General features: G+C 45.7%; 1 protein-coding gene across 1 annotated transcript in view; it reads right to left on the reverse strand.

Moving 5' to 3' along the window:
* The window catches only part of LOC311124433 (dedicator of cytokinesis protein 9-like), a 184,171-nt gene that overhangs the window by 57,804 nt on the left and 100,537 nt on the right, over positions 1 to 25,830 (reverse strand). Inside the window, exons 2-7 of the mRNA XM_084198582.1 lie at positions 25,302 to 25,418; positions 12,885 to 12,974; positions 9,888 to 9,970; positions 9,116 to 9,185; positions 5,190 to 5,285; positions 4,771 to 4,905 (exon numbers count right to left, since the gene is read on the reverse strand). Coding sequence (XP_084054708.1) covers positions 4,771 to 4,905; positions 5,190 to 5,285; positions 9,116 to 9,185; positions 9,888 to 9,970; positions 12,885 to 12,974; positions 25,302 to 25,418 — 591 coding nt within the window. The remainder of the gene's footprint in view (positions 1 to 4,770; positions 4,906 to 5,189; positions 5,286 to 9,115; positions 9,186 to 9,887; positions 9,971 to 12,884; positions 12,975 to 25,301; positions 25,419 to 25,830) is intronic.

The raw sequence follows: 25,830 nt of genomic DNA on the forward strand, positions 1-25,830 counted from the left end.
GAGAGGAGAGGAGAGGAGAGGAGAGGAGAGGAGAGGAGAGGAGAGGAGAGGAGAGGGAGAGGAGAGAGGGGAGGAAGAGGAGAGGAAAGGAGAGGAGAGGAGAGGAGAGGAGAGGAGAGGAGAGGAGAGGAGAGGAGAGGAGAGGAGAGAGAGGGGAGAGGGGAGGGAGAGGAGAGGAGAGGAGAGGGGAGGGAGAGGAGAGGAGAGGAGAGGAGAGGAGAGGAGAGGAGAGGAGAGGAGAGGAGAGGAGAGGAGAGGAGAGGAGAGGAGAGGAGAGGAGAGGAGAGGAGAGGAGAGGAGAGGAGAGGAGAGGAGAGGGGAGGGGAGGGGAGGGAGGAGAGGAGGGAGAGGGTTGCCTTACAACCTGGAATTAAATTTGTTTTTTGGGGGGTTGATATCATTTGATTTACACAACATGCCTACCACTTTGAAGATGCTAAATATTTTTTGGGGTGAAACAAACAAGAAATAAGACAAAAAAACTGAAAACTGGAGCGTGCATAACTATTCACCCCCCCCCAAATTCAATACTTTGTAGAGCCACCTTTTGCAGCAATTACAGCTGCAAGTCTCTTGGGGTATGTCTCTATAAGATTGGCACATCTAGCCACTGGGATTTTTGCCCATTCTTCAAGGCAAAACTGCTCCTGCTCCTTCAAGTTGGATGGGTTCCGCTGGTGTACAGCAATCTTTAAGTCATACCACAGATTCTCAATTGGATTGAGGTCTGGGCTTTGACTATACCATTCCAAGACATTTAAATGTTTCCCCTTAAACAACTTGAGTGTTGCTTTAGCAGTATGCTTAGTCCTGCTCAATTATAGTCTCATCTGACCAGAGTACATTCTTCCATATGTTTGGGGAGTCTCCCACATGCCTTTTGGCGAACACCAAACGTGTTTGCAAATTTTTTTGCTTTAAGCAATGGCTTTTTTCTGGCCACTCTTCCATAAAGCCCAGCTCTGTGGAGTGTACGGCTTAAAGTGGTCCTATGGACAGATACTCCAATCTCCGCTGTGGAGCTTTGCAGCTCCTTCAGGGTTATCTTTGGTCTCTTTGTTGCCTCTCTGATTAATGCCCTCCTTGCCTGGTCCGTGAGTTTTGGTGGGTGGCCCCCCAATGGTGCTCCGTGGGATTTTCAAAGTTTCAGATATTTTTTTATAACCCCAACCCTGATCTGTACTTCTTCACAACTTTGTCCCTGACCTGTTTGGAGAGCTCCTTGGTCTTCATGGTGCCGCTTGCTTGGTGGTGCCCCTTGCTTAGTGGTGTTGCAGACTCTGGGGCCTTTCAGATCAGGTGTATCTATACTGAGATCATGTGACAGATCATGTGACACTTAGATTGCACACAGGTGGACTTTATTTAACTAATTATGTGACTTCTGAAGGTAATTGGTTGCACCAGATCTTGCACCAGATCTTCGGCGATGTCATTTACAAAATAGCCTCCAACACTCTACTCAGCAAATTGGATGTAGTCTATCACAGTGCCATCCGTTTTGTCTCCAAAGCCCCATACACTACCCACCACTGTGACCTGTACGCTCTTGTTGGCTGGTCCTCACTACATGTTCGTCGTCAAACCCACTGGCTCCAGGCCATCTATAAATCACTGCTAGGCAAATCCCCGCCTTATCTTAGCTCATTGGTCACCATAGCAGCACCCACCCGTAGTCTGCGCTCCAGCAGGTATATCTCACTGGTCATTCCCAAAGCCAACACCTCCTTTGGCCGCCATTCCTTCCAGTTCTCTGCTGCCAATGACTGGAACGAATTGCAAAAATCTCTGAAGCTGGAGACTCTTATCTCCCTCAATAACTTTAAGCATCAGTTGTCAGAGCACCTTACCGATCACTGCACCTGTACACAGCCCATCTGAAATTAGCCCACCCAACTACCTCATCCCTATATTGTTATTTATTTTGCTCTTTTGCACCCCAGTATCTCTATTTGCACATAATCTCTTGCACATCTAGCATTCCAGTGTTAATACTATTGTAATTATTCTGCACTATAGCCTATTTATTGCCTTACCTCCATAACTTGCTACATTTGCACACACTGTATATATATTTTCTGTTGTATTTCTGACTTTATGTTTTTTACCCCATATGTAACTCTGTGTTGTTTTTATTGCACTACTTTGCTTTATCTTGGCCAGGTCGCAGTTGTAAATGAGAACCTGTTCTCAACTGGCTTACCTGGTTAAATAAAGGTGAAATAAAAAAAATAAAAAAAATAAAAATTTAGGGGCTTCATAGCAAAGGGGGTGAATACATATGCACGCACCACTTTTCCGTTATTGATTTTTTATAAAAAATTTTAACAAGTTATTTTATTTATTTGACTATTTTGTGTATGTCCATTACATGAAATCCAAATAAAAATCAATTTAAGGTTGTAATACAACAAAATAGGAAAAACGCCAAGGGGGATGAATACTTTTGCAAGGCACTGTAGGTAGGGGTAAAGTGACTATACATAGATAATAGACAGCGGGTAGCAGCAGTGTAAAAAGAAATGGAGGGGGGGGGGCTGTCAATGTAAATAGTCCGGGTGGCCATTTTATTAATTGTTCAGCAGTCTTATGGCTTGGGGGTAGAAGCTGTTAAGGAGCCTTTTGGTCCTAGACCTGGCACTCCGGAACTGCTTGCCATGCGGTAGCAGAGAGAACAGTCTATGACTTGGGTGACTGGAGTCTTTGACAATTTCTTGGCCTTTCCTCTGACACCGCCTAGTATATAGGTCCTGGATGGCAGGAAGCTTGGCCCCAGTTATGTACTGGGCCGTACGCACTACCCTCTGTAGCGCCGAGCAGTTGCCATACCAGGCGGTGATGCAACCGGTCAGGATGATCTCGATGGTGCAGCTGTATAACTTTTTGAGGATCTGGGGACCCATGCCAAATCTTTTCAGTCTCCTGAGGGGTGGCGTTGGTGGAGTGTGTGTGGCGTGTGGAGTGTGTGTGGCGTGTGGAGTGTGTGTGGCGTTGGTGGAGTGTGTGTGGCGTTGGTGGAGTGTGTGTGGCATTGGTGGAGTGTGTGTGGCGTGTGGAGTGTGTGTGGCGTTGGTGGAGTGTGTGTGGCGTTGGTGGAGTGTGTGTGGCGTTGGTGGAGTGTGTGTGGCGTTGGTGGAGTGTGTGTGGCGTTGGTGGAGTGTGTGTGGCGTGTGGAGTGTGTGTGGCGTGTGGAGTGTGTGTGGCGTGTGGAGTGTGTGTGGCGTGTGGAGTGTGTGTGAGGGGGGCGTTGATAGCACATGAGAGGGCAGGCACAGCATATATACTCAAGTGACCGCCCAACCTCCGCCTCCACTTCATACCAAGTACACACTCCCACCTCCACTCCATACCAAGTACACACTTCCACCTCCGCCTCCACTCCATACCAAGTACACACTCCCACTACGCTCCACTCCATACCAAGTACACACACCCACTACGCTCCACTCCATACCAAGTACACACACCCACCTCCGCTCCATACCAAGTACACACTCCCACCTCCGCTCCATACCAAGTACACACTCCCACCTCCGCCTCCACTCCATACCAAGTACACTCCCACCTCTGCCTCCACTCCATACCAAGTACACACTCCCACTACGCTCCACTCCATACCAAGTACACACTCCCACCTCCGCCTCCACTCCATACCAAGTACACACTCTCAACTCCGCCTCCACTCCCACCCCATTCAGGGGACCCTCCCTCTCCTCTGGCCCAATAAAAGCCACTTCCATAGGGCAGGAGACACGAGAGGGCCTGGCCCGAGCTCTCAACTCCACACTGATGACTCCTTTTTATGCATCTGATTAATGTGAGCTGAATGCTTGGTCAGTAAAAACAGGACCTTTCCATCCATTTGTGTGTAGAAGACAGATAATTATGCTTCAAGCCCGTCTTGGGACTGGGAGATGTGCGCCTGCTAGCTATAGCATGTGGTATTGATTGCTGCAAAGTGCATGGTAGTATGATGTCTGGTTTCAGCCCATTTAGATGGGGATTGGGGAAGGGTCCCAGCAGCGATACAGACAGAAACATTTCCTCATTGATACACTGTTGCTAGCTTTAACTTGTGCTGAGTTTTACTGATCATATAACATTTTACACAGGTAAATATATTTTGGAAAGTAAAATCTTTGGAAACGAAGCATGTCTGGCTAGATGACCTGAACTCATCCCATTGTTATCATTTATGGTGTCAAAGCACATTCCCAGACACAAAGTTCACAATATCCCAGACACAGAGTTCCCAATATCCCAGACACAAAGTTCCCAATATCCCAGACACAGAGTTCACAATATCCCAGACACAGAGTTCCCAATATCCCAGACACAGAGTTCCCAATATCCCTAGACACAGAGTTCCCAATATCCCAGACACAGAGTTCCCAATATCCCAGACACAGAGTTCCCAATATCCCAGACACAGAGTTCCCAATATCCCAGACACAGAGTTCCCAATATCCCTAGACACAGAGTTCCCAATATCCCAGACACAGAGTTCCCAATATCCCAGACACAGAGTTCCCAATATCCCAGACACAGAGTTCCCAATATCCCAGACACAGAGTTCCCAATATCCCAGACACAGAGTTCCCAATATCCCAGACACAGAGTTCCCAATATCCCAGACACAGAGTTCCCAATATCCCAGACACAGCGTTCCCAATATCCCAGACACAGAGTTCCCAATATCCCAGACACAGAGTTCCCAATATCCTAGACACATAGTTCCCAATATCCCAGACACAGAGTTCCCAATATCACCTGAACAACTCCCATACAGGAGTCCAGGAAGATGGTTCCTTTGGGTTCTTTGGAGATCTTCTCATCCTTGTAGAAGTTCAGGTTGTAAGAGCTGTCATCCAGCTGGGTTAGGTGGAAATACCTCCTCTTGAAAGACTGGAAAGTACAGTAAAACAATAACAATCCCATTTATATTATTAGAGAACAAGAGGCATAATTTGGGCCCAGATAATTGCCCCAGCATGGTTAGGAGGAACTCAAGACCATAAATATTTCACAAAATCCATCAGCTTGTCTGATAAATGGTGTTGATGAAAATCTAGCTACATCCTTCTGTCACTGGAGACACGAGCACGGACTATTGCTCACATCTGGCACACCGTGTAAAGTCATTCCTCATAGAGATAGCTAGTGTCATCGTCGCCATTAGGATCACTCACCCTCATGGTGACACTGATGGCACTGTTCATGTTGCCTTTGTACAGCCAGCCATGCTTGGTGATCCCTCCTTTCTGGGAACCTAGGGAGGCTGTGTCCTGGAAGAGACATGGGCATGGGCTCAGACACACTCAAGAAAACACACATACACAATCACATACACGGCACCACATCAAAACATGACCTGGACCCACGCTCTGTGCAAGGCCCTTTGATCCTGTGGTTGATATAAATGTCAGTATAGGAGACGTGGCGAGATGAGAACAGCCTCAGTTTGATAATAATAATAATAATATGCCATTTAGCAGACGCTTTTATCCAAAGCGACTTACAGTCGTGCGTGCATACATTTTTTTGTGTATGGGTGGTCCCGGGGATCAAACCCACTACCTTGGCGTTACAAGCGCCGTGCTCTACCAGTTGAGCTACAGAGGACCACACTCTTGATGGACACTCTTAGAAAAAAAAGGGCTCCAAAAGGGTTCTTCGGCTGTCCCCATATGAGAACCATTTTTGGTTCCAAGTAGAACCATTTTTGGTTCCAAGTAGAACCCTTTTTGGTTCCAGGTAGAACCCTTTTGGGGTTTCATGTAAAAACCCTCTGTGGAAAGGGTTTTACCTGGCACCAAAAAGGGTTCTTCAAAGGGTTCTGCTATGGTATAGCTGAAGAACCCGTTTAGGTTCTAGATAGCACCTTTTTTTTTCTAAGAGTGTAGGTCTATTGGACTCCAAACAAGCAGCCAGCATATTCAACTAACCTCCACTATGAACCCAAATAAACAGCCCCTCTCCATGGCTTCTGCTCGTGACCATTTCATCCCAATTCTCAGCTACTACCATGAAACCATCCAATCCACTGGCAAAGAGAACACATGACGAAACACACGGCTACCATCTCTATTACCATGAAGACTTCCAGAGGCGTAATGATCTGTGTAAATAAATCAATTAGGGGAGTAGTAAAAGGGTAGAGGAGATAGGGCACCAGCGTTTTACCCCTGGCCTGGTCTCCATCAGGTCCTCCACATGTCCAGAGTGTTTAAGCCTCTTCTCTTTGACAGACTACAGAAGGTAAAACCCAATGTTCCAGAGACGCTTTTAGAAACGGACAAATAATTAATGGGTTTTCAAGATGACTTTGTATGACATGACTACTATCCCCTCTCATCCAGTAAAATATCTTTAAAGGTGTTGGCAGAGCGCAGAATATTTTCAGCATATCAGAGGAGGGTCTGGAAACGTTCATGGCCTGCTTCCAGTTATCACCCTCTGGCCAGAAGACGCCAGTCAACCAGAGGACCAGACAATTTACTTGTGTTTGCTTACAGTGAACCCCAAAGCTCTGCAAATGTTGCCTGGTAACACCCAAACCAACCAGATTAACTAAACTGTTGTATCAATCAACCTTAGATGCAACACAGTGCAGAATAATTCCATAATCAATTACACATTTGACCATAAACGTTTTCATGTTGGTCACTTTACCCCTGCCTTGTGGTAATGCTGTTTTCTTTAAATACATGAACAGACATGGGGCTGGGGTTTCTGTGTGTGTGTGTGTGTGTGAGAGAGGATTTATTTGGGGATTTCAGGAGAAAAGGCCCACTTCCTTAACTATCATAACTATCATCTGCTCGGAGAAGGCCCACTTCCCTATCTATCATAACTATCATCTGCTCGGGGTCTGTAGCTGGGATACTCTGGGCCGGGGAACATACTTTTACAGCAGTGTGGGAGAGAGGTGAGGTGAAGGGTGAGCTGGGAGGAGTCTTGTCATCAGATCTAATGCCCCTCCCCTGTCAGATCAAGAGTTTCAAAACCCAGAGACGCAACATCGCGAGACTTCCGGGAATGCTTGCGAAGCAGACCAGGCCGGGGTTTGGGGTTCGAGAAGTCAATGAGAGAAGTGAAAGATTCTTCCTTAGCTGTTAATTTTCTCGACATCTAAAGTCACAATCTAGATTTGAGACAACGTCTTAAGTAGTTGAACATGTTATTACTCCGACTGGTGAAAGTGACAAACATTTTCAGCAAAAACAACATTATATCAAAAGAGTGCCTTTGATTTGATGGGCTGCACATGCGCAGTTCAGCGCGGGACGACCGTTAGACCCGATCTGTCACACCCTGATCTGTTTCACCTGTCCTGTGCTTGTCCCCACCCCCCACCAGGTGTCTCCCATTTGTCCCCATTATCTCCTGTGTATTTATACCTGCGTTTTCTGTTTGTCTGTTGCCAGTTCGTCTTGTCTCGTCAAGCCTACCAACGTGGTTTTCCCGTACGCCCGTTTCTCGCTAGCCCCTGTTTTTCTAGTGTTTCTGGTTTTGACCACTCTGCCTGCCTTGACCCTGAGCCTGCCTGCCTGCCTTGACCCTGAGCCTGCCTGCCGTTCTGTCCCTTACTGACTCTGCCCTGGATTACCGACCTCTGCCTGCCCTTGACCTGACCTCTGCCTGCCCTTGACCTGACCTCTGCCTGCCCTTGACCTGACCTCTGCCTGCCCTTGACCTGTCGTCTGCCTGCCCCCTGTTTTGTTAATAAACATCTGTGATTCGAACTGTCTGCATCTGGGTCTTATCCTGAGTTCTGATACGATTACGTGTTCCTGCGCATGAGCTTAGCTAGCCAACGTCGCCAACAAGCGTGATCGGGGATTTCTATTGGAGAAGCACTTTCTGCCTATCTTCTTACTGTCCTGTCTTTGACTGAGGGGTTCAGTGGTCAGGCCCTGACCTCTGGTGACCTGGGCTAGTCTCTCGGCTCAACAATCCATTTGCCTAAATCACAGATAAGTGAATAAGGTCACTCGAGTCCCTATAAATATTACATTAACATTTTAGTCATTTAGCAGACGCTCTTATCCAGAGCGACTTACATGAGCAATTAGGGTTAAGTGCCTTGCTCAAGGGCACATCGACAGATTTTTCACCTAGTCGGCTCGGGGATTAGAACCAGCAACCTTTCGGTTACTGGCACAATGCTCTTAACCACTAAGCTACCTGCCGCCCTTTATTACTCTAAAGACCTTTGCTATGGAATGCCTGTAGGGGAGCATTGACTGACACGACATAAAGGAGACATAATTCACATGAATGTGACAGATGCAAATGTCAACATGACCCTAGCAGTTTAAGAGATGCAAGCATAACAACAGCGTTATCAACAGCCTGAGACTGCCTCGGGTGATGCACTGCAGAACACCGTCCCTCTGAGGGTTTCTATAGGCATCAGTGATCCAGCCTCCCTTCAGGGTTGGCTTGATCACAGGTGACCCGATAGCCTCCCTGGTGTGCACTGACTCCCAGTCTCACAAGACACTTCAAGGCCAACAAAGACTAATTTACACTGTTCACAGCAGAATTATACATCTCTATGGTTCACAGACCAAAGGTTTCTAGCTAAGGTTTCACAGTTGTATTATCAGGCAGTCACGAAATGTAAAATAATTTGCTCACAACAAAAAGGGCCAAACCCATGAGCTGTGAGGAGTGAGGAGTCTGGGACCATGAACACATGAACTTCTGCATGAGAAGCAGAGTAGAAAACCAGAGACCATTTGAGAGGCGGCCAGCGAACCAAAGTCCTGCAGTTAATTACCCTTTATTCTTTAGACATAACATGAGCTATTTAGACACAACATGAGCTATTTAGACACAACATGCGCTGTTTAGACACAACAATCTGTCTTAGGAGAGCATGGAAACCTAATTAATTATTCTGTCTGTCTGTCTGTCTGTCTGTCTGTCTGTCTGTCTGTCTGTCTGTCTGTCTGTCTGTATGGAGGATTATTCGTATTAGGATGATTTGTACATGGAGCTGGTGGGCCAGGTTGAGGGTCAAGAGTTGAGGTAAAAGCTGATTGGAATAAGCACAAGTGGCTTAGCTAAATAGTTGGTTATTTGTAACTTTCTACAGACATTCACTTACCTCATCTTTATCGACATCTTCATCAATCTCAAAAACGTGGACAGCCAGTTTGTCTGGTCTGCACACTTTGCTGTAAAACACAAGGATATGGATATAGGATTGTATCTTATCTATCGGGAGGTCAGAGGTCATTCATTATCTATCAGAGGTCATTCATTGATATAAGAAATTAAACCTAATGTAATGTACAGTGCAGGTCCCACTTACATAGGAAGCTCGAACTAATTAAACCCAGGAAAACCATTGTGAAAATTTGTGTCATATTTCATTGTTTCAATTTCCCTCCCTGGACACTGAATGTTAACCAAAGGGCTGTTGACATCAATGGCAAGTCTCAAGGTCGGGGCAGCTTCATTTTATGTCCAAATTCCACCACGATGACACTTGAAACCATATTCCTGGAACTAATGACACACTCTTAGAACCGGGGGTGGTTTCCACCCTGACTAAATCCCACTGCTCCAGGAATAACCTGAGTTTGTCTTGAACAGGAAGTCTCCGTTGTTATTGCGGGTTAAAAAAATAAAACCTGTATTTCCTTGTAGGGTATCCATGCCAAAATCTCCTCACCAATCAGCAACTAAGGCTGATTGAAGAGTACAGACAGCCTGACACTGTCTGACACGTGTGTGCGTGTGCGTGGACTTTAGTGTGAAATCTCGGCCTACATTAGAGGGTAGCTGTACTAACTTGCCCAGGAGGAAGTCACCACTTGGTTACACGATATACAACATTGTACTGTCAAGACAACCGTTCTGAACAACAGGCTTACTTTGGAAGCTGCCGAAAGTCCCCGGAGTAATCCTCGTACTTGTAAGTAACGACATGCAAGTCAGAGTTGTAGGTCTTGATGCACTAAAATAAAGAGAGAGAGACAATCAATGGCTTTCATGTGTAAATCATTTACATTTTAGTCATTTTAGCAGACGCTCTTATCCAGAGCGACTTACAGTTAGTGAGTGCATACATTTTCATACTGGCCCCCCCGTGGGAATCGAACCCACAACCCTGGCGTTGCAGGCGCCATGCTCTACCAACTGAGCTACAGGGGACTACGAGACACAGTTTCAAAATATTTAGTCTAAAAAAACAAGAAACATTCATACAAGCGCACACAACAACCAATCTGTGTTAACCGAACTAAGTCTCATTCTTCCTACATATGAGGAATGCTCATCTTGAGCAGATTAGTTGACTGAAAAGAGAATCAGTAGCTCAGCAGGGCCACTTTCTCATCCGCCTTCACATTTAGTACTTGATGACTGAAAAGTTCATATTTTAAAAAGTCTGTGATTAAGAAACACTTGGCGACTTTGTCTCATCTTATACCCTAGATATCAACTTAGTTATTTATTTATTTATTTTTAGGGGGGGGGGGGGGGATTAAAATGGTAGAGTTTTTGGTTGAGTCAAATCTTGCAATTAGAAAAGGAAATGTTTTATGATGAGAGTAGTATGACATATATCTAAATTATGATCCACTCCATAGTTATGTCTGGGAACAGATATGTAGGCTATGTGTGACGTTTTAAATGTATGTAGTTGAGTCCTTAACTAATAATGTTCTGTACTATACATTATGTCATATTTCATGTGGACCCCAGGAAGAGGAGCTGATGCTTTTGTAGCGGCTAATGAGGATCCTAATAAATACCAAATACCAAAACACTTCAGCTTTGTTTGGGGAGCCTGGCAGTCCAGTAAAGAGGAGTTCATAGTCCAATACAAAGGCTGCTGTCATGTCTCCCATCCACAGTTACTCCAGAGCAGGAACTTTTAAGGCGTGTGTGTTTGACGCTTCACCCCAGACTTCAGGGATCATCAAGTAGGCATTAGAGGAACCCCGTCCGAACTGGGAGGGAATATACCCATCTGGATCTCTCAATCTGGGGGAGACATCTGTCACTGATTGATTTGAACATACAGAATGGTATTTATATAGAGTCAGGCCACAAGAAGTGGCCTGACAGGGGAGTCCTGCTGCCGAGGAAAGGAAATCTGATCAGGCTATAGGAATGGAAAACAGAGCGGCTTGTACTCTGCAGCTGTCCTGCTGATATCATATTGCACCTGACCAAAAGGTGTTTCTCCATTACTGAAGACTGGACTCCCTAAACTCTGACCCATGACCTGAGCGGTCAGCAGCCAGTTGCCTCTGGTTTACAGAGCTTTCAGCGTTAAACTGGAAGCAGTGTGTCCATTAAGTGTCCAACTGTTCACACAGGACACAAGGACAGCAAACCATTGTGTGGCTCAGGTAGATTGTGTGTTTAAGCAAGACTATAGCCCTTTACACTCGTACCCACACACAGGTTGAAAATTGCAGATTTGGACACAACATCATACACACATGAATGCACTCATGACTGCGTTCTATGCGCATCGAAATGACGATTTGTTTCTCTGAATTGCTTTGTGAAAACCTAACGCTATAAAATCGCATTTTATAACTTAGCTGGTCATGTTGGCAATAGAACAAGCTTTCAAATCATGCCCACCTGACCCAGATTGCGATTTATAATGGACCGTTTTTGGATTGCGTAAACAACAACAGTAATTGTGTTCCAAACAAAACAACTACAAGTGTGTTTACTGTAGTTCCTCAACAGCACAGCTAGGAGAGCTAAAAAAAAAAAGTACCTTATAGTTGACGACTCTTCTTTGAGTCATAAAAGTGCATTGAAATTACTTGGTAACTGTGCACACGTTGGAGACAGCAGTTATTCCTCTCTCTCAAACCATTGTAATTTTTTTTTGTCTTACGTTGCACCTACCCCCACACTTTCCAGGAATAGTTTTATCATGTTACTGTCCAGCGAATTCAGATTTCGTTATCAACAAATGCGGCAAAAAGTACAGTAAATGTAAAATGCACATAAAATCAACAGTGTAATGTTTTGGATTCAGTCTTGTGTCAGGTGAACTTTTTGTGCAGTCAACTTTGGTCTAATCATTCTCCCATTATCACCAAACTGTTCCCTTTCTATTGCTACCATGGTTACGCATATGCTTTTCATACTTCTTCTGTAAGAAACATTTCAATGTAGCCCTATCCATAAAGGCCAATTCCCACGAGTGTAAAGGGTTAAGGTCAGACTGTCCTATTTTTTCATTTAACCTTTATTAACTACTTAATAGACTACGGTATGGGAACACAATGTACAGTAAAGCCTGACTATATTCTGATTTCAAGATCGATTTCAATACCACTTAGTTGCAGAAGGCATTTGCCAGGCTTTACCAGGGAGGTGCTACTGTAACCAAGGCTCTGAAGGGATGAAGAACAATCCATTTACTTTGGATCTGGATTCCGTTGATCCGTTTTTTTTTGGTCTCCTGGCCTGAACAGATGTTATTGAAGAGAATGAAAATACTCCCGTTGACTGGATGGCTTCCAGTAACGTCCCATAATTCCTACGCCTGTCTTGTACTGAACAATAAAACACCATTGTGTAACAAAGTATGTGCTAGGTGAAATGGAAGTTCGGTTCGGCTGGACACTTTCAATAAACAATGGGGAAATCATCACAGACCCTAAAGTGCGTGCAGCCCAGTGTGTTTCCATATCTATTGATCTTGTACAGGCCGCCATGTACATCAATGCCAGGTCAGAAGCTGGCTGAAGACTGACTCTAATGTCTGTATTTAATATGGCTGCATGGTGCAAGTAATGGCACATCTCAATGCCAACATCTAACTGTCAATAAAACCACCGCTCTCCCTGCACAAAGGTTAATTCCTGCAGGCTTATTGCACTCTTGGATCTTACCTCTTGGACAAACAGACTCTGTGCCTCCTTCTCGCCGTTCTCAGGCACTGTGGGGTAGAGAGTTCTTCCTTGGCGTCTCTGAGTTGAAATCTGTGGACGGAAAACAGTTTTATTTAGCTAATTATATCAAGTTCATGGCAGGCTCTGGTTAAATTATGAGACTAGATGAGTGTAGTGTGATGCTCTGAAAATGAACTCGACACGGTAAATCACGACAGATTAAGAACTATATACTATATACAAGACATCCTTTGGGATTCCTAACATGTTATTTTCTCAGTACTACAGTATGTGGACCTGGTTTACTGAATGTTCCGGAAAATATTGTTCCATGCTAGAGAATGGTCTCAGGTCTGTGGAGGTTCTGGAGGGCAGAGAGGGAGGCGGGTCCAGAATGGGATGCTCCTTTCCTCCACATTGTTGAGCTCCAGGCAGGGCCAGGGAACCACACACAGACAGACACACCCAGGGCCTTCAGCCTGGCTCTCAGCCACCCAGCCCAGCGATGGGGCTCCCTCCCTCCCTGAGGAGCTGGGCTCTGTGTCTCAACACCTCCACCACCTTACTCCTGTTCTCTCGATAAAGGCTGTTTCCTTCAGCTGGTGGTGGGTGTTTAGTGATGGGATGGAATGACGTAACACAGATTGGGTTCCCGAGTGGCGCAGCTGTCTGAGGCACTGCATCTCAGTGCTAGGGGCGTCACTACAGACCCTGGTTCGATTCCAGGCTGTATCACAATCCGGCCGTGATTGGGAGTCCCATAGGGCGGCGCACAATTGGCCCAGCGTCGTCCGGGTTTGGCCGGGGTAGGCCGTCATTGTAAATAAGAATTTGTTCTTAATTGACTTGCCTAGTTAAATAAAGGTTAAATAAAATAAAAATAGTATCAACATAATACCACTAGAATAACTCAGTGCTTTCAGTATGCCAGTCCTCACAGAAAATATCGTGACACGTTCAACCCTCATTACCCATTCACAAGGCCTCTAGCCCACTCCTGACGACACAGAACCTCCTCAGTAGGACTTCATTTTCAGTAAGACCGTTTTTCACTAAGACAGATACATTTTGTGAATGAATTACTGTATATGTGGGACTCATTTTAGACATGAGTAATGTCTTGATATGTAGGAGGATTTATGAATGGCGACTATTGTTGGAGATCCCTTCTGTTGTGCTTCACTCTTAACAGGACATTTTCATCCCGGTTAGGAGTGTAGTTCTGAGTTCCCCTTGGAGACCTATCTGACGCATCCCACTTGAAAGGAGATTCCCCCTGATGATAACTGTACAAGAGAGTGTTTTGTACCCCCTATCCTCTCTAGCTTTTTACTTCATACTGATTCCTTAAGCAGAAACCTTTCAACGTAACGTCTTTAGAGTAGAGGAAAGAAACAAAGCGCCACTACAGAGGACGAGGCAGAGTTACCCGACATGGGTGAGAGAGAAACAAACTACAGCAAAGGAATAACAAACGTCAACTTCCCCACCTAACTCGAATCTTTTTAAAGCCAAACTGGACATAGTTCAAAGGTGAACCGTGACAGAGATGTGTCTGTGGTCCCTGACTTACAGTAAAGCATATTTTAAGATCAGGGCAATGGGACAGTAGTGAGGTAAGCAATTCAACACAGCTGTAGATTTCCTGTTCATGCAGCTTTTGCTGAGCAACTTAACCGACGTAGGTCTGCTTTCGTCATTATCTCTGAACTCCGGCGGCAGGTAGCTTAGTGGTTAAGAGCGTTGTGCCAGTAACCGAAAGGTCGCTGGTTCTAATCCCCGAGCCGACTAGGTGAAAGATCTGTCGATGTGCCCTTGAGCAAGGCACTTAACCCTAATTGCTCATGTAAGTCGCTCTGGATAAGAGCGTCTGCTAAATGACTAAAAAAAAATAAAAAATAAAAAAAATAAACTCCAGCAGACACATTACCAAGATCTTTTCCAGCATGCAGCTCTCCAATTAAACTTGAATTGAGTCACAGACTGTGAAATGAGCCACAAAAGCCCAAGCAGGTCAGTACAGACGTAATTTTCTACTCTCTATGCCCAAACACAGGATGGAAAATAGACATTCAAAATGCTAGACCAAACCTCACCCCAAGGCTAATCAATGCTAGACCAAACCTCACCCCAAGGCTAATCAATGCTAGACCAAACCTCACCCTAAGGCTAATCAATGCTAGACCAAACCTCACCCCAAGGCTAATCAATGCTAGACCAAACCTCACCCCAAGGCTAATCAATGCTAGACCAAACCTCACCCCAAGGCTAATCAATGCTAGACCAAACCTCACCCCAAGGCTAATCAATGCTAGACCAAACCTCACCCCAAGGCTAATCAATACTAGACCAAACCTCACCCCAAGGCTAATTAATGCTAGACCAAACCTCACCCCAAAGCTAATCAATGCTAGACCAAACCTCACCCCAAGGCGAATCAATGCTAGACCAAACCTCACCCCAAGGTGCAGTAGCACAAAAAGAAAGAGACTAGCTCTATCTCATATTTTCTGCAGAAATGATTTCCTTGTGAATCAATGGGATATTATTATGCACTCCACAAGCTTGGTCATAGAGCCTAATGACAGGTCCAGAGGTCCTTTCAGGTAACTAACCTAATGGTACAGGAGTGCAGGGCCACAGTTACAGTCAGACATTTCAAAGGGAACCAATGGAGATGAATAGGTAACTTGTTGTTAAAATACAGTTACAGTAGAGGTTTATTGATAATCAACACGGTGACTGTGGTTGATGTGAATAGTCAGCTACCGCTGAGCATTGCCTTCCCGCCTGTGTCTGTGTCTGCCTGGTGCCAGTAGAGCCTAGCCCTCTGCTGCCTGCCATAAATACAATGAATAAAGTTATCGGATGAGTGAGGTAGCCTCGCAATTCCAACGTAGAGAGTCACCAATCAGTTTTGACATTACTGGCGTAGTGTACTGTACCGAATGTTTCATTGCCCGTCATGTTTGTTTATCATGACAATACCTCAGTAACAAAGCTGTCACCACCACACTCATGAACCAAGATGGCGTAGCAGTGTGGTCGTGGATTCTGTTGTGTCCTTGTGTAAATAGCCTGTTTTTTTAGTTTTTTAGTCTTTTTTCGTATATATTTCTCTATCTCACTTTCCATTCTTTAACTAAATATACTTTCCTGCAACCCGCCTCACCCAATGTGGAACGGATTCTATTATTTCTTTATTTTTATCAAGAACCTACGGCTGAAACTAGCCAGCTAGCCAGCTAACTAGCTACTTGCTATTAGCCACCGTTAGCGGTCTTCACCACTGTCCGTGGCCTGCACTACCTACCAGCCAGCTCTAGCCTGGACAATTATCGGCCAGTCTGCACAGCGTGCTCTCGACCCAGAGCATATCGGATTTTCTGCCAGAATCACTGAATCACTGGACCTTAACACCGGATCATCGCAACTAGCTAGCTGCAACCGAATGGCTGTTGTTGTTGTTGTTGGCTAATTCACCACTGTCCTGATGCACCAGTTAGCCTTGAGCTAGCCTCGAACCAGGCCCATCTCCCGGCTATCTACCTCTCTGTCAACCAGACGGGACCTCCTAGTGTCGACACGGAGCCCCGCCGATCCATCACGACTGGTCTGCCGACGTAATCGTCTGATGTGGTTTCAACAGGCTTCCCGTTGCAACGACCACGAAGATCCATCTGCTAGCCCCGGCCCGCTAGCACGCGCAATCAACAGCCGTGCCTCCTGCTCGCCTGTGCTGTAGCAGCCTATGAACTGCTCCTGGACTTACCTATTGCTGCTCACTGGACCTTATGATCACTCAGCTACACAGCTGATGCCTGCTGGACTGTTCCTTTACACGGTTACCCTATCCTGTTGATCTGTTTAGCCTCAGCCTAAACTTTCATCGCCATTACCAGTTGTTGTCTTAGCCCTCTGGAATAACACCTGTGATTGCGTTATGCCTCTCTCCCATGTCAATATGCCTAGCCTATTGCTGTTTGGGCTAGTTCTTATTATACAATTTCACTGTAGAGCCCCCAGTCCCGCTCAACCATCCTCAGAGAGATCCTTTGTCCCACCCCCCATACTCGCGGAGACCGGCTCATTTGGTACCTCCAGTGATGCTACCTCATTCATCGTTACCCAATGCTTAGGTGTACCTCCACTGTACTCATATCCTTCCATATCCTTGTCTGTACATAATGCCCTGAATCTATTCTACAACGCCCGGAAATCTGCCCCTTTTATTCTCTGTACCCAACGCACTAGAAGACCAGTTCTTAAAGCCTTTAGCCGTATCCTTATTCTATTCATCCTCTGTTCCTCTGGTGATGTAGAGGTTAACCCAGGCCCTGTAGCCCCCAGTATCACTCCTACTCCCCAGGCGCTATCATTTGTTGACTTCTGTAACTGTAAAAGCCTTGGTTTCTTGCATGTCAACATCAGAAGCCTCCTCCCCAAGTTGGAGTTATTCACTGCGTTAGCACACTCTGCCAACCCTGATGTTCTAGCAGTGTCTGAATCCTGGCTTAGGAAGGCCACTAAAAATTCTCTAATTACAACATTTTCCGTCTAGATAGAACTGCCAAAGGGGGTGGAGTTGCAATCTACTGTAGAGATAGCCTTGCAGAGCTCTATCATACTATCCAGGTCTGTGCCCAAACAGTTTGAGCTTCTACTTCTAAAAGTCCACCTTTCCAGAAATAAGTCTCTCATTGTTGCCGCTTGCTACAGCCCCCCCTCAGCCCCCAGTTGTGCCCTGGACACCATATGTGAATTGCTTGCCCCCCATCTATCCTCAGAGTTCGTACTCCTTGGTGACCTAAACTGGGATATGCTTAACACCCCGGCCATCCTACAATCTAAACTAGATGCCCTCAATCTCACACAAATTATCAAGGAACCTACCAGGTACAACCCTAAATCCGTAAACATGGGCACCCTCATAGATATCATACTGACAAATTTACCCTCTAAATACACCTCCACTGTCTTAAACCAGGATTTCAGCGATCACTGCCTCATTGCCTGCATCCGTAATGGGTCCACGGTCAAACGACCACCCCTCATCACTGTCAAACACTCCCTAAAACACTTCAGCGAGCAGGCCTTTCTAATTGACCTGGCCCGGGTATCCTGGATGGATATTGACCTCATTCCGTCAGTAGAGGATGCCTGGGTGTTCTTCAAACGTGCTTTCCTCTCCATCTTAAATAAGCATGCCTCATTCAAAAAAATTCAGAACTTAGAACAGATATAGCTCCTGGTTCACCCCAGACTTGACTGCCCTTGACCAGCACAAAAACATCCTGTGGCGTACTGCATTAGCATCGAACAGCCCCCGCGATATGCAACTTTTCAGGGAAGTCAGGAACCAATATACACAAATCAGTTAGGAAAGCAAAGGCTAGCTTTTTCTAACAAAAATTTGCATCCTGTAGCACTAACTCCAAAACGTTTTGGGACACTGTAAAGTCCATGGAGAATAAGAGCACCTCCTCCCAGCTACCCACTGCACTGAGGCTAGGAAACACTTTCACCACAGATAAATATACGATAATCGAGAATTTCAATAAGCATTTTGCTACGGCTGGCCATGCTTTCCACCTGGCTACCCCTACCCCGGCCACCAGCTCTGCACCCTCCAATGCAACTTGCCCATGCACCCCCCGCTTCTCCTTCACCCAAATTCAGATAGCTGATGTCCTGAAAGAGCTGCAAAATCTGGACCCCTACAAATCAGCTGGACTAGACAATCTGGACCCTTTCTTTCTAAAATTAGCTGCCGAAATTATCGCAACCCCTTTTACTAGCCTGTTCAACCTCTCTTTCGAAATAGTCTGAGATCCCCAGAGATTGGAAAGCTGCCGCGGTCATCCCCCTCTTCAAAGGGGGTGACACTCTAGATCCAAACTGTTACAGACCTATATCCATCCTGCCCTGCCTTTCGAAAGTATTTGAAAGCCAAGTTAACAAACAGATCACCGACCATTTTGAATCCCACCGTACCTTCTCCGCTATGCAATCTGGTTTCCGAGCTGGTCATGGGTGCACCTCAGCCACGCTCAAGGTCCTAAACGATATAATAACCGCGATCGATAAAAGACAGTACTGCGCAGCCGTCTTCATCGACCTGGCCAAGGCTTTTGACTCTGTCAATCACCGCATTCTTATTGGCAGACTAAATAGCCTTGGTTTCTCAAATGACTGCCTCGCCTGGTTCACCAACTACTTCTCAGATAGAGTTCAATGTGTCAAATTGGAGGGCCTGTTGTCTGGACCTATGGCAGTCTCTATGGGGGTGCCACAGGGTTCAATTCTTGGGCCGACTCTATTCTCTGTGTATATCAATGATGTCGCTCTTGCTGCTGGTGACTCTCAGATCCACCTCTACGCAGACGACACCATTTTGTATACATCTGGCCCTTCATTGGACACTGTGTTAACAAACCTCCAAACGAGCTTCAATGCCATACAACACTCCTTCCGTGGCCTCCAACTGCTCTTAAACGCTAGTAAAACTAAATGCATGCTCTTCAATCAAACGCTGCTTGCACCCGCCCGCCCGACTAGAATCACTACTCTCGGCGGGTCTGACTTAGAATATGTGGACAACTACAGATACCTAGGTGTCTGGTTAGACCATAAACTCTCCTTCCCGACTCACATTAAGCATCTCCAATCCAAAGTTACATCTAGAATCGGCTTCCTATTTCGCAACAAAGCCTCCTTCACTCATGCAGCTAAACATGCCCTCGTAAAACTGACTATCCTACCGATCCTTGACTTTGGCTTTGTCATTTACAAAATAGCTTCCAACACTCTACTCAGCAAATTGGAAGTAGTCTATCACAGTGCCATCCATTTTGTCACCAAAGCCCCGTATATTCTACCCACCATTGTGACCTGTACGCTCTCGTTGGCTGGTCCTCACTACATATTCGTCGCCAAACCCACTGGCTCAAGGTCATCTATAAATCTCTTCTAGGCAAATCCCAGCCTTATCTTAGATCATTGGTCACCTTAGCAACACCCACCCGTAGTATGCGTTCCAGCAGGTATATCTCACTGGTCATCACCAAAGCCAACACCTCCTTTGGCCGCCATTCCTTCCAGTTCTCTGCTGCAAATGACTGGAATGAACTGCAAAAATCTCTGAAGCTGGAGACACTTATCTCCCTCACTATCTTTAAGCATCAGTTGTCAGAGAAGCTTACCGATCACTGCACCTGTACACAGCCCATCTGTAATTAGCCCACCCAACTACCTCATCCCCATATTGTTATTTACATTGTTATTTATTTTGCTCATTTGCACCCCAGTATCTCTATTTGCACATCATCTTCTGCACATCTATCACTCCAGTGATAATACTAAATTGTAATTATTTTGCACTATGTCCTATTTATTGCCTTACCTCCATAACTTACTACATTTGCACACACTGTATATAGATTTTCTATTGTGTTATTGACTGTACGTTTTGTTTATTCCATATGTAACTCTGTGTTGTTGTTGTTTTTATCGCACTGCTTTGCTTTATCTTGGCCAGGTCGCAGTTGTAAATGAGAACTTGTTCTCAACTGGCTTACCTGGTTAAATAAAGGTGAAATAAAAAATTTAAGAAATTAAAATAAAATAAATGTGTCATCAGCGGAGGACAAGATCTGATTCAGTGATGGGCTACGTCATAAGCATTCAACGTTGTACGACAACTGCAATGAGGACCATATTAAGGTCCTATTTGTGACACAGTTCCCTCCTCCACTTCCTCTCCCCAGCCCCAGGTTTCCTGCTGGGAGATGGTAAACTCTCCATGATCTAACCAGCAGAAACAAATGGGCGAGTAGGCTGGAGGAGGCCAGAGGGAGTCAGGAAGTGGACAAGAGGAAGCACAGGGAATATTAGTCTATATGAAGCACAGTGGAGATCTCTAGTGAGAAGACTAGCATGAGATCCAGCTACACCCAGCACGGAGCCGCTGGCATGTGGTCCCTCACAACACCCTGCTGAACGTCACTGATGATACATACAGTAGGCCTGCTACTACATAGAAATCTCCCATATCCTTATCTCCTGTTCCCCTCAGGTCTCTCTCTGAATCCTAGTACTTGAAGACGTACGTAGAGTTGTATTAGAACCATCCTGAAGGGGAGGAAGAGGAAGAGGAGGAAGTGGAGAAATAAGAAGAGGAGGAAGAGGAAGAGAAGGAATAGGAAGATGAGGAAGAGGAAGAGAAGGAATAGGAAGATGATGAAGAGGAGCAAGAGGAAAAGGAGGAAGAGGATGAATAGGAAGTGGAGGAAGATGATGAAGAGGAGGAGAAAGAATAGGAAGAGGAGGAAGAGGAGGAAGAAGGGGAAGATGAGGAAGAGGAAGATGAGGAAGGGGAAGAGGAAGAGGAGGAAGAGGAGGAAGAGGAGGAATAGGGAAAGGAGGAAGAGGAGTAAGAGGAGTAAGAGGAAGAGGAGGAATAGGAAGAGGAGGAGGAGGAAGAGGAGGAGGAGGGAAAGGAGGAAGAGGAGGAAGAGGAAGATGAGGAAGAGGAGGATGAGGAAGAGGAGGGAAAGGAGGAAGATGATGAAGAGGAAGATGAGGAAGATGATTATATGAGGAAGAGGAAAAGGAGGATAAGGAAGAGGAAGAAGAGGAGGAAGAGGAGGATGAGGAAAAGGAAGAAGATGAGGAAGATGAGGAAGAGGAAGATGAGGAAGAGGAAGAGGAGGAAGAGGAGGAAAAGGAGGAAAAGGAGGAAGATGATGAAGGGGAGGAAGATGAAGAAAAGGAGGAATAGTGTCTTGACATTCCTGGGAGGACAGCAGGGTAGAGAAACCTGACAGTGGGTCCTTAGCTGAGGCAGTGTCTGCCAACAAAAGGATTTACACACCAGCCAAGAACAGCACACAGACTAGCAGTGTGATCAGATGAGCTCCAGGTCTGGACTGGATTTATAGGCTCCTATCGCTTCACAGTCATCAGTGTCTGGGAGTTTAATAGCACCAAATACCCCCTTTACCTGCCTATAACACGGAATAAGGTCCAGCTGGGTTTAGGTAGTCATCTGACTCAGTCACGGTGTCTTCAGATGTCATCGCCTGTCGCTCCCTTCACAACACGCTGCTTGTAGTGTCCGGTACGCAGGACTCGTATGTCATGCATCGCCTGTCGCTCCCTTCACAACACGCTGCTTGTAGTGTCCGGTACGCAGGACTCGTATGTCATGCATCGCCTGTCGCTCCCTTCACAACACGCTGCTTGTAGTGTCCGGTACAGGACTCGTATGTCATGCATCGCCTGTCGCTCCCTTCACAACACGCTGCTTGTAGTGTCCGGTACAGGACTCGTATGTCATGCATCGCCTGTCGCTCCCTTCACAACACGCTGCTTGTAGTGTACGGTACGCAGGACTCGTATGTCATGCATCGCCTGTCGCTCCCTTCACAACACGCTGCTTGTAGTGTACGGTACGCAGGACTCGTATGTCATGGCCAGAGCAGAGCGTTACACTGTTGAATGAAGAATTGGATAGCTTGATAGTCCATGAGTAAGCTCCAGTAAGTATTCTTCTGTTCTGGCAATACACGCTGAATAAATCTAGGAAATCGAACCTTTCTTTAAAACACTTATTTTTCAAGGGAAATATGTAAAAACCATTATGGCTTCTGAAACAAAAGAAACCTCTCAGTAGACGAGAGAGAAAAAATATCTGTTGGATCGTGAGACAGTGAGGAAGGGTCATGTTTTGCTGATACAAGTGTCATTCCTGTCACTGTTAAGAGCATCTTCCAAAGAGTTCTCACTTCCTGAAGCGCCAGATTCCCATTGCATAGTTTCCACCCTGGGCGTTACATGTCGTGTAACAACGGAACGTTTGAGAGGGTGACATGGGCTAAGTCCTGCTGAATGGGGATAGAGATAGGCCTAACCCTGTTTTTCAGCGGCAGTTACTGGGAGACATGTCAGGATCGTGGGAAAGATGAACAGAGCAAAGTACAGAGAGAAACTTGATGAAAATCTGCTCCAGGGCGCTCAGGACCTCAGATTGGGGCGAAGGTTCACCTTCCAACAGGACAACGATCCTAAGCACACAGCCAAGACAACGCAGGAGTGGCTGCGGGACAAGTCTCTGAATGTCCTTGAGTGGCCCAGCCAGAGCCCGAACTTGAACCCGATCTAACATCTCTGGAGAGACCTGAAAATAGCTGTGCAGCAACGCTCCCCATCCAACCTGACAGAGCTTGAGAGGATCTGCAGAGACGAATGGTAGAAACACCCCAAATACAGGTGTGCCAAGCTTGTAGCGTCATACCCAAGAAGACTTGAATGCAGTAATCGCTGCCAAAGGTGCTTTGTCATTATTGGGTATTGATGAGGGAAAAGGCTGTAACGTAACAAAATGTGAAAAAAGTCAAGAGGTCTGAATACTTTCCAAAGGCAGGTTTTCATCAAGGATCGCTCTGTACTTTGCTCCGTTCATCTTTCCCTCGATCCTGACTAGTCTACCAGTCCCTGCCGCTGAAAAACATCCCCACAGCATGCTGCTGCCACCACCATGCTTCACCGTAGGGATGGTGCCAGGTTTCCTCCAGATGTGACGCTTGGCATTAAGGCCAAAGAGTTCATTCTTGGTTTCATCAGACCAGATAATCTGATTTCTCATGCCTTTGGGTAAACTCCAAGCGGGCTGTCATGTGCCTTTTACTGAGGAGTGGCTTCCGTCTGGCGACTCTACCATAAAGGCCAGATAGGTGGAGTGCTGCAGAGATGGTTGTCCTTCTGGAAGGTTCTCTCATCTCCACAGAGGAACTCTGGAGCTCTGTCAGTGACCATCAGGTTCATGGTCACCTCCCTGACCAAGGCCCTTCTCCCCCGATTGCTCAGTTTTGCCGGGCGGCCAGCTCTAGGTAGAGTCTTGGTGGTTCCAAACTTCTTCTATTTAAGGATGATGGAGGTCACTGTGTTCTTGGGGACCTTCAATGCTGCAGAAATGTGTTGGTACCCTTCCCCAGATCTGTGCCTCGACACAATCCTGTCTCGGAGCACTACGGACAATTCCTTCGACCTCATGGCTTGGTTTTTGCTCTGACATGCACTGTCAACTATGGGACCTTATATAGATAGGTGTGTGCCTTTCCAAATCAATTTAATTTACCACAGGTGGACTCCAATCAAGTTGTAGAAACATCTCAAGGATGCTCAATGGAGACAGGATGCACCTGAGCTCAATTCCAAGCATCATAGCAAAGGGTCTGAATAATTATGTAAAAAAGGTATTTCAGTTTATTTATATATATTTTTTAAACATTTCTACAAACCTGTTTTCGCTTCGTCGTTATGGGGTATTGTGTGTAGATTGCTAAGGATTTTTATTTATTTAATCAATTTTAGAATAAGGCTGTAACGTAACAACATCAAGGGGTCTGAATACTTTCAGAAGCCACTGTAGATCCATTCTTGTGTATTTAATTGTATTCCTCGTGTTACCATTTTATTTTTAAACTGCATCGTTGGGAAGGGCTCAAAAGCAAGCATTTCACGGTAAAGTCTACACCAGTTGTATTCGGCGCATGTCACAGATACTATTTTATTTTATTTGATGTTGATAGATTACATTGAGTTGATAGCAATTATTCACATGGTATATTAGTATGGAAACTACATGCATCAAGATCTTATCGACATTTACAGATTGTTTACTGTCAGCAATGAATGATATCCATCCTTATCTCACTGGCTACTCTGGACAATTATTCTGTAGCAATCTACATTTATTTATATATTTTTTACATTTTTAGTCATTTAGCAGACACTCTTATCCAGAGCGACTTACAGTTAGTGCATACATTATTTTTTTTTCATACCCCCTATGGGAATCGAACCCACAACCCTGACGTTGCAAACGCCATGCTCTATCAACTGAGCTACATCCCTGCCGGTCATTCCCTCCCCTACCCTGGACGACGCTGGGCCAATTGCACGCCGCCCCATGGGTCTCCCGGTCGCGGCCGGCTACGACGGAGCCTGGATTCGAACCAGGATCTCTAGTGGCACAGCTAGCACTGCGATGCAGTGCCTTAGACCACTGCGCCACTCGAACAAATGGTGTTCTATTCTATCTTCAAATACAATCCCATGGGCTTGGTCTCAAATGATAATCTATTCTATCTTCAAGTACAATTTGTAAGTCGCTCTGGATAAGAGCGTCTGCTAAATGATGTAAATGTAAATGTAAAGTACAATCCCATGGGCTTGGTCTCAAATTATAATCTATTCTATCTTCAAGTACAATCCCATGGGTTTGGTCTCAAATGATAATCTATGAGCCCTGCTCAAAAGCAGTGGACTATATAGTGAAAAGGGAGCCATGTGGGACACACAAATGGTATCTTAGCCTCGTTCTAGTGACAGGTCAGAAGGTCAGCGGTGACTCACCTGGAAGTCCTCCAGGGGGAACTGAAGCATGTCCCGGAGGACATCGCTGAGAATCTGGGTCTTCCTCTGGACAAGAACACTCTCATAGTCCAGTGGCTCGATAACTTTGGGCTTCACCTGGGGAAACACACAGACAACATGCTGTTAATATACAGGCGTTTACACAGACACAAATAAAACAGAAGAATATATCACCATCGTGACCAGGTGTCATTTGAAAGAGAAATCAAAGATGAAGGGCATAGTGCCGTAAAGTGAATTGGAGTCAAGGTAAGAAACCATAGCTGTCTACATACCGCTTTCCAGGAGGATTTCACAGTCACACAGGAGACTAATTAAAGGATCCCTTCTAAAGTGAAGGAAAGAGCTTCTCTGGAGCAGAGTGGTGAGGGCTCACCTTCAGAGAGACTCAGTGGAACTCGATGAGCACTAAACGTTCATGTGGAAAGTGAAGGCCTCATTTACCCCAGGTATAAAGGTACGAGAGGGATGTGGAGTCAGTGATACAACAGTGTAGTGCTCTCCATGG

The sequence above is a fragment of the Coregonus lavaretus genome (assembly GCF_964263955.1).
Source record: "Coregonus lavaretus genome assembly, contig: HAP1_SCAFFOLD_285, whole genome shotgun sequence".
Taxonomy (NCBI): Eukaryota; Metazoa; Chordata; class Actinopteri; order Salmoniformes; family Salmonidae; genus Coregonus; species Coregonus lavaretus.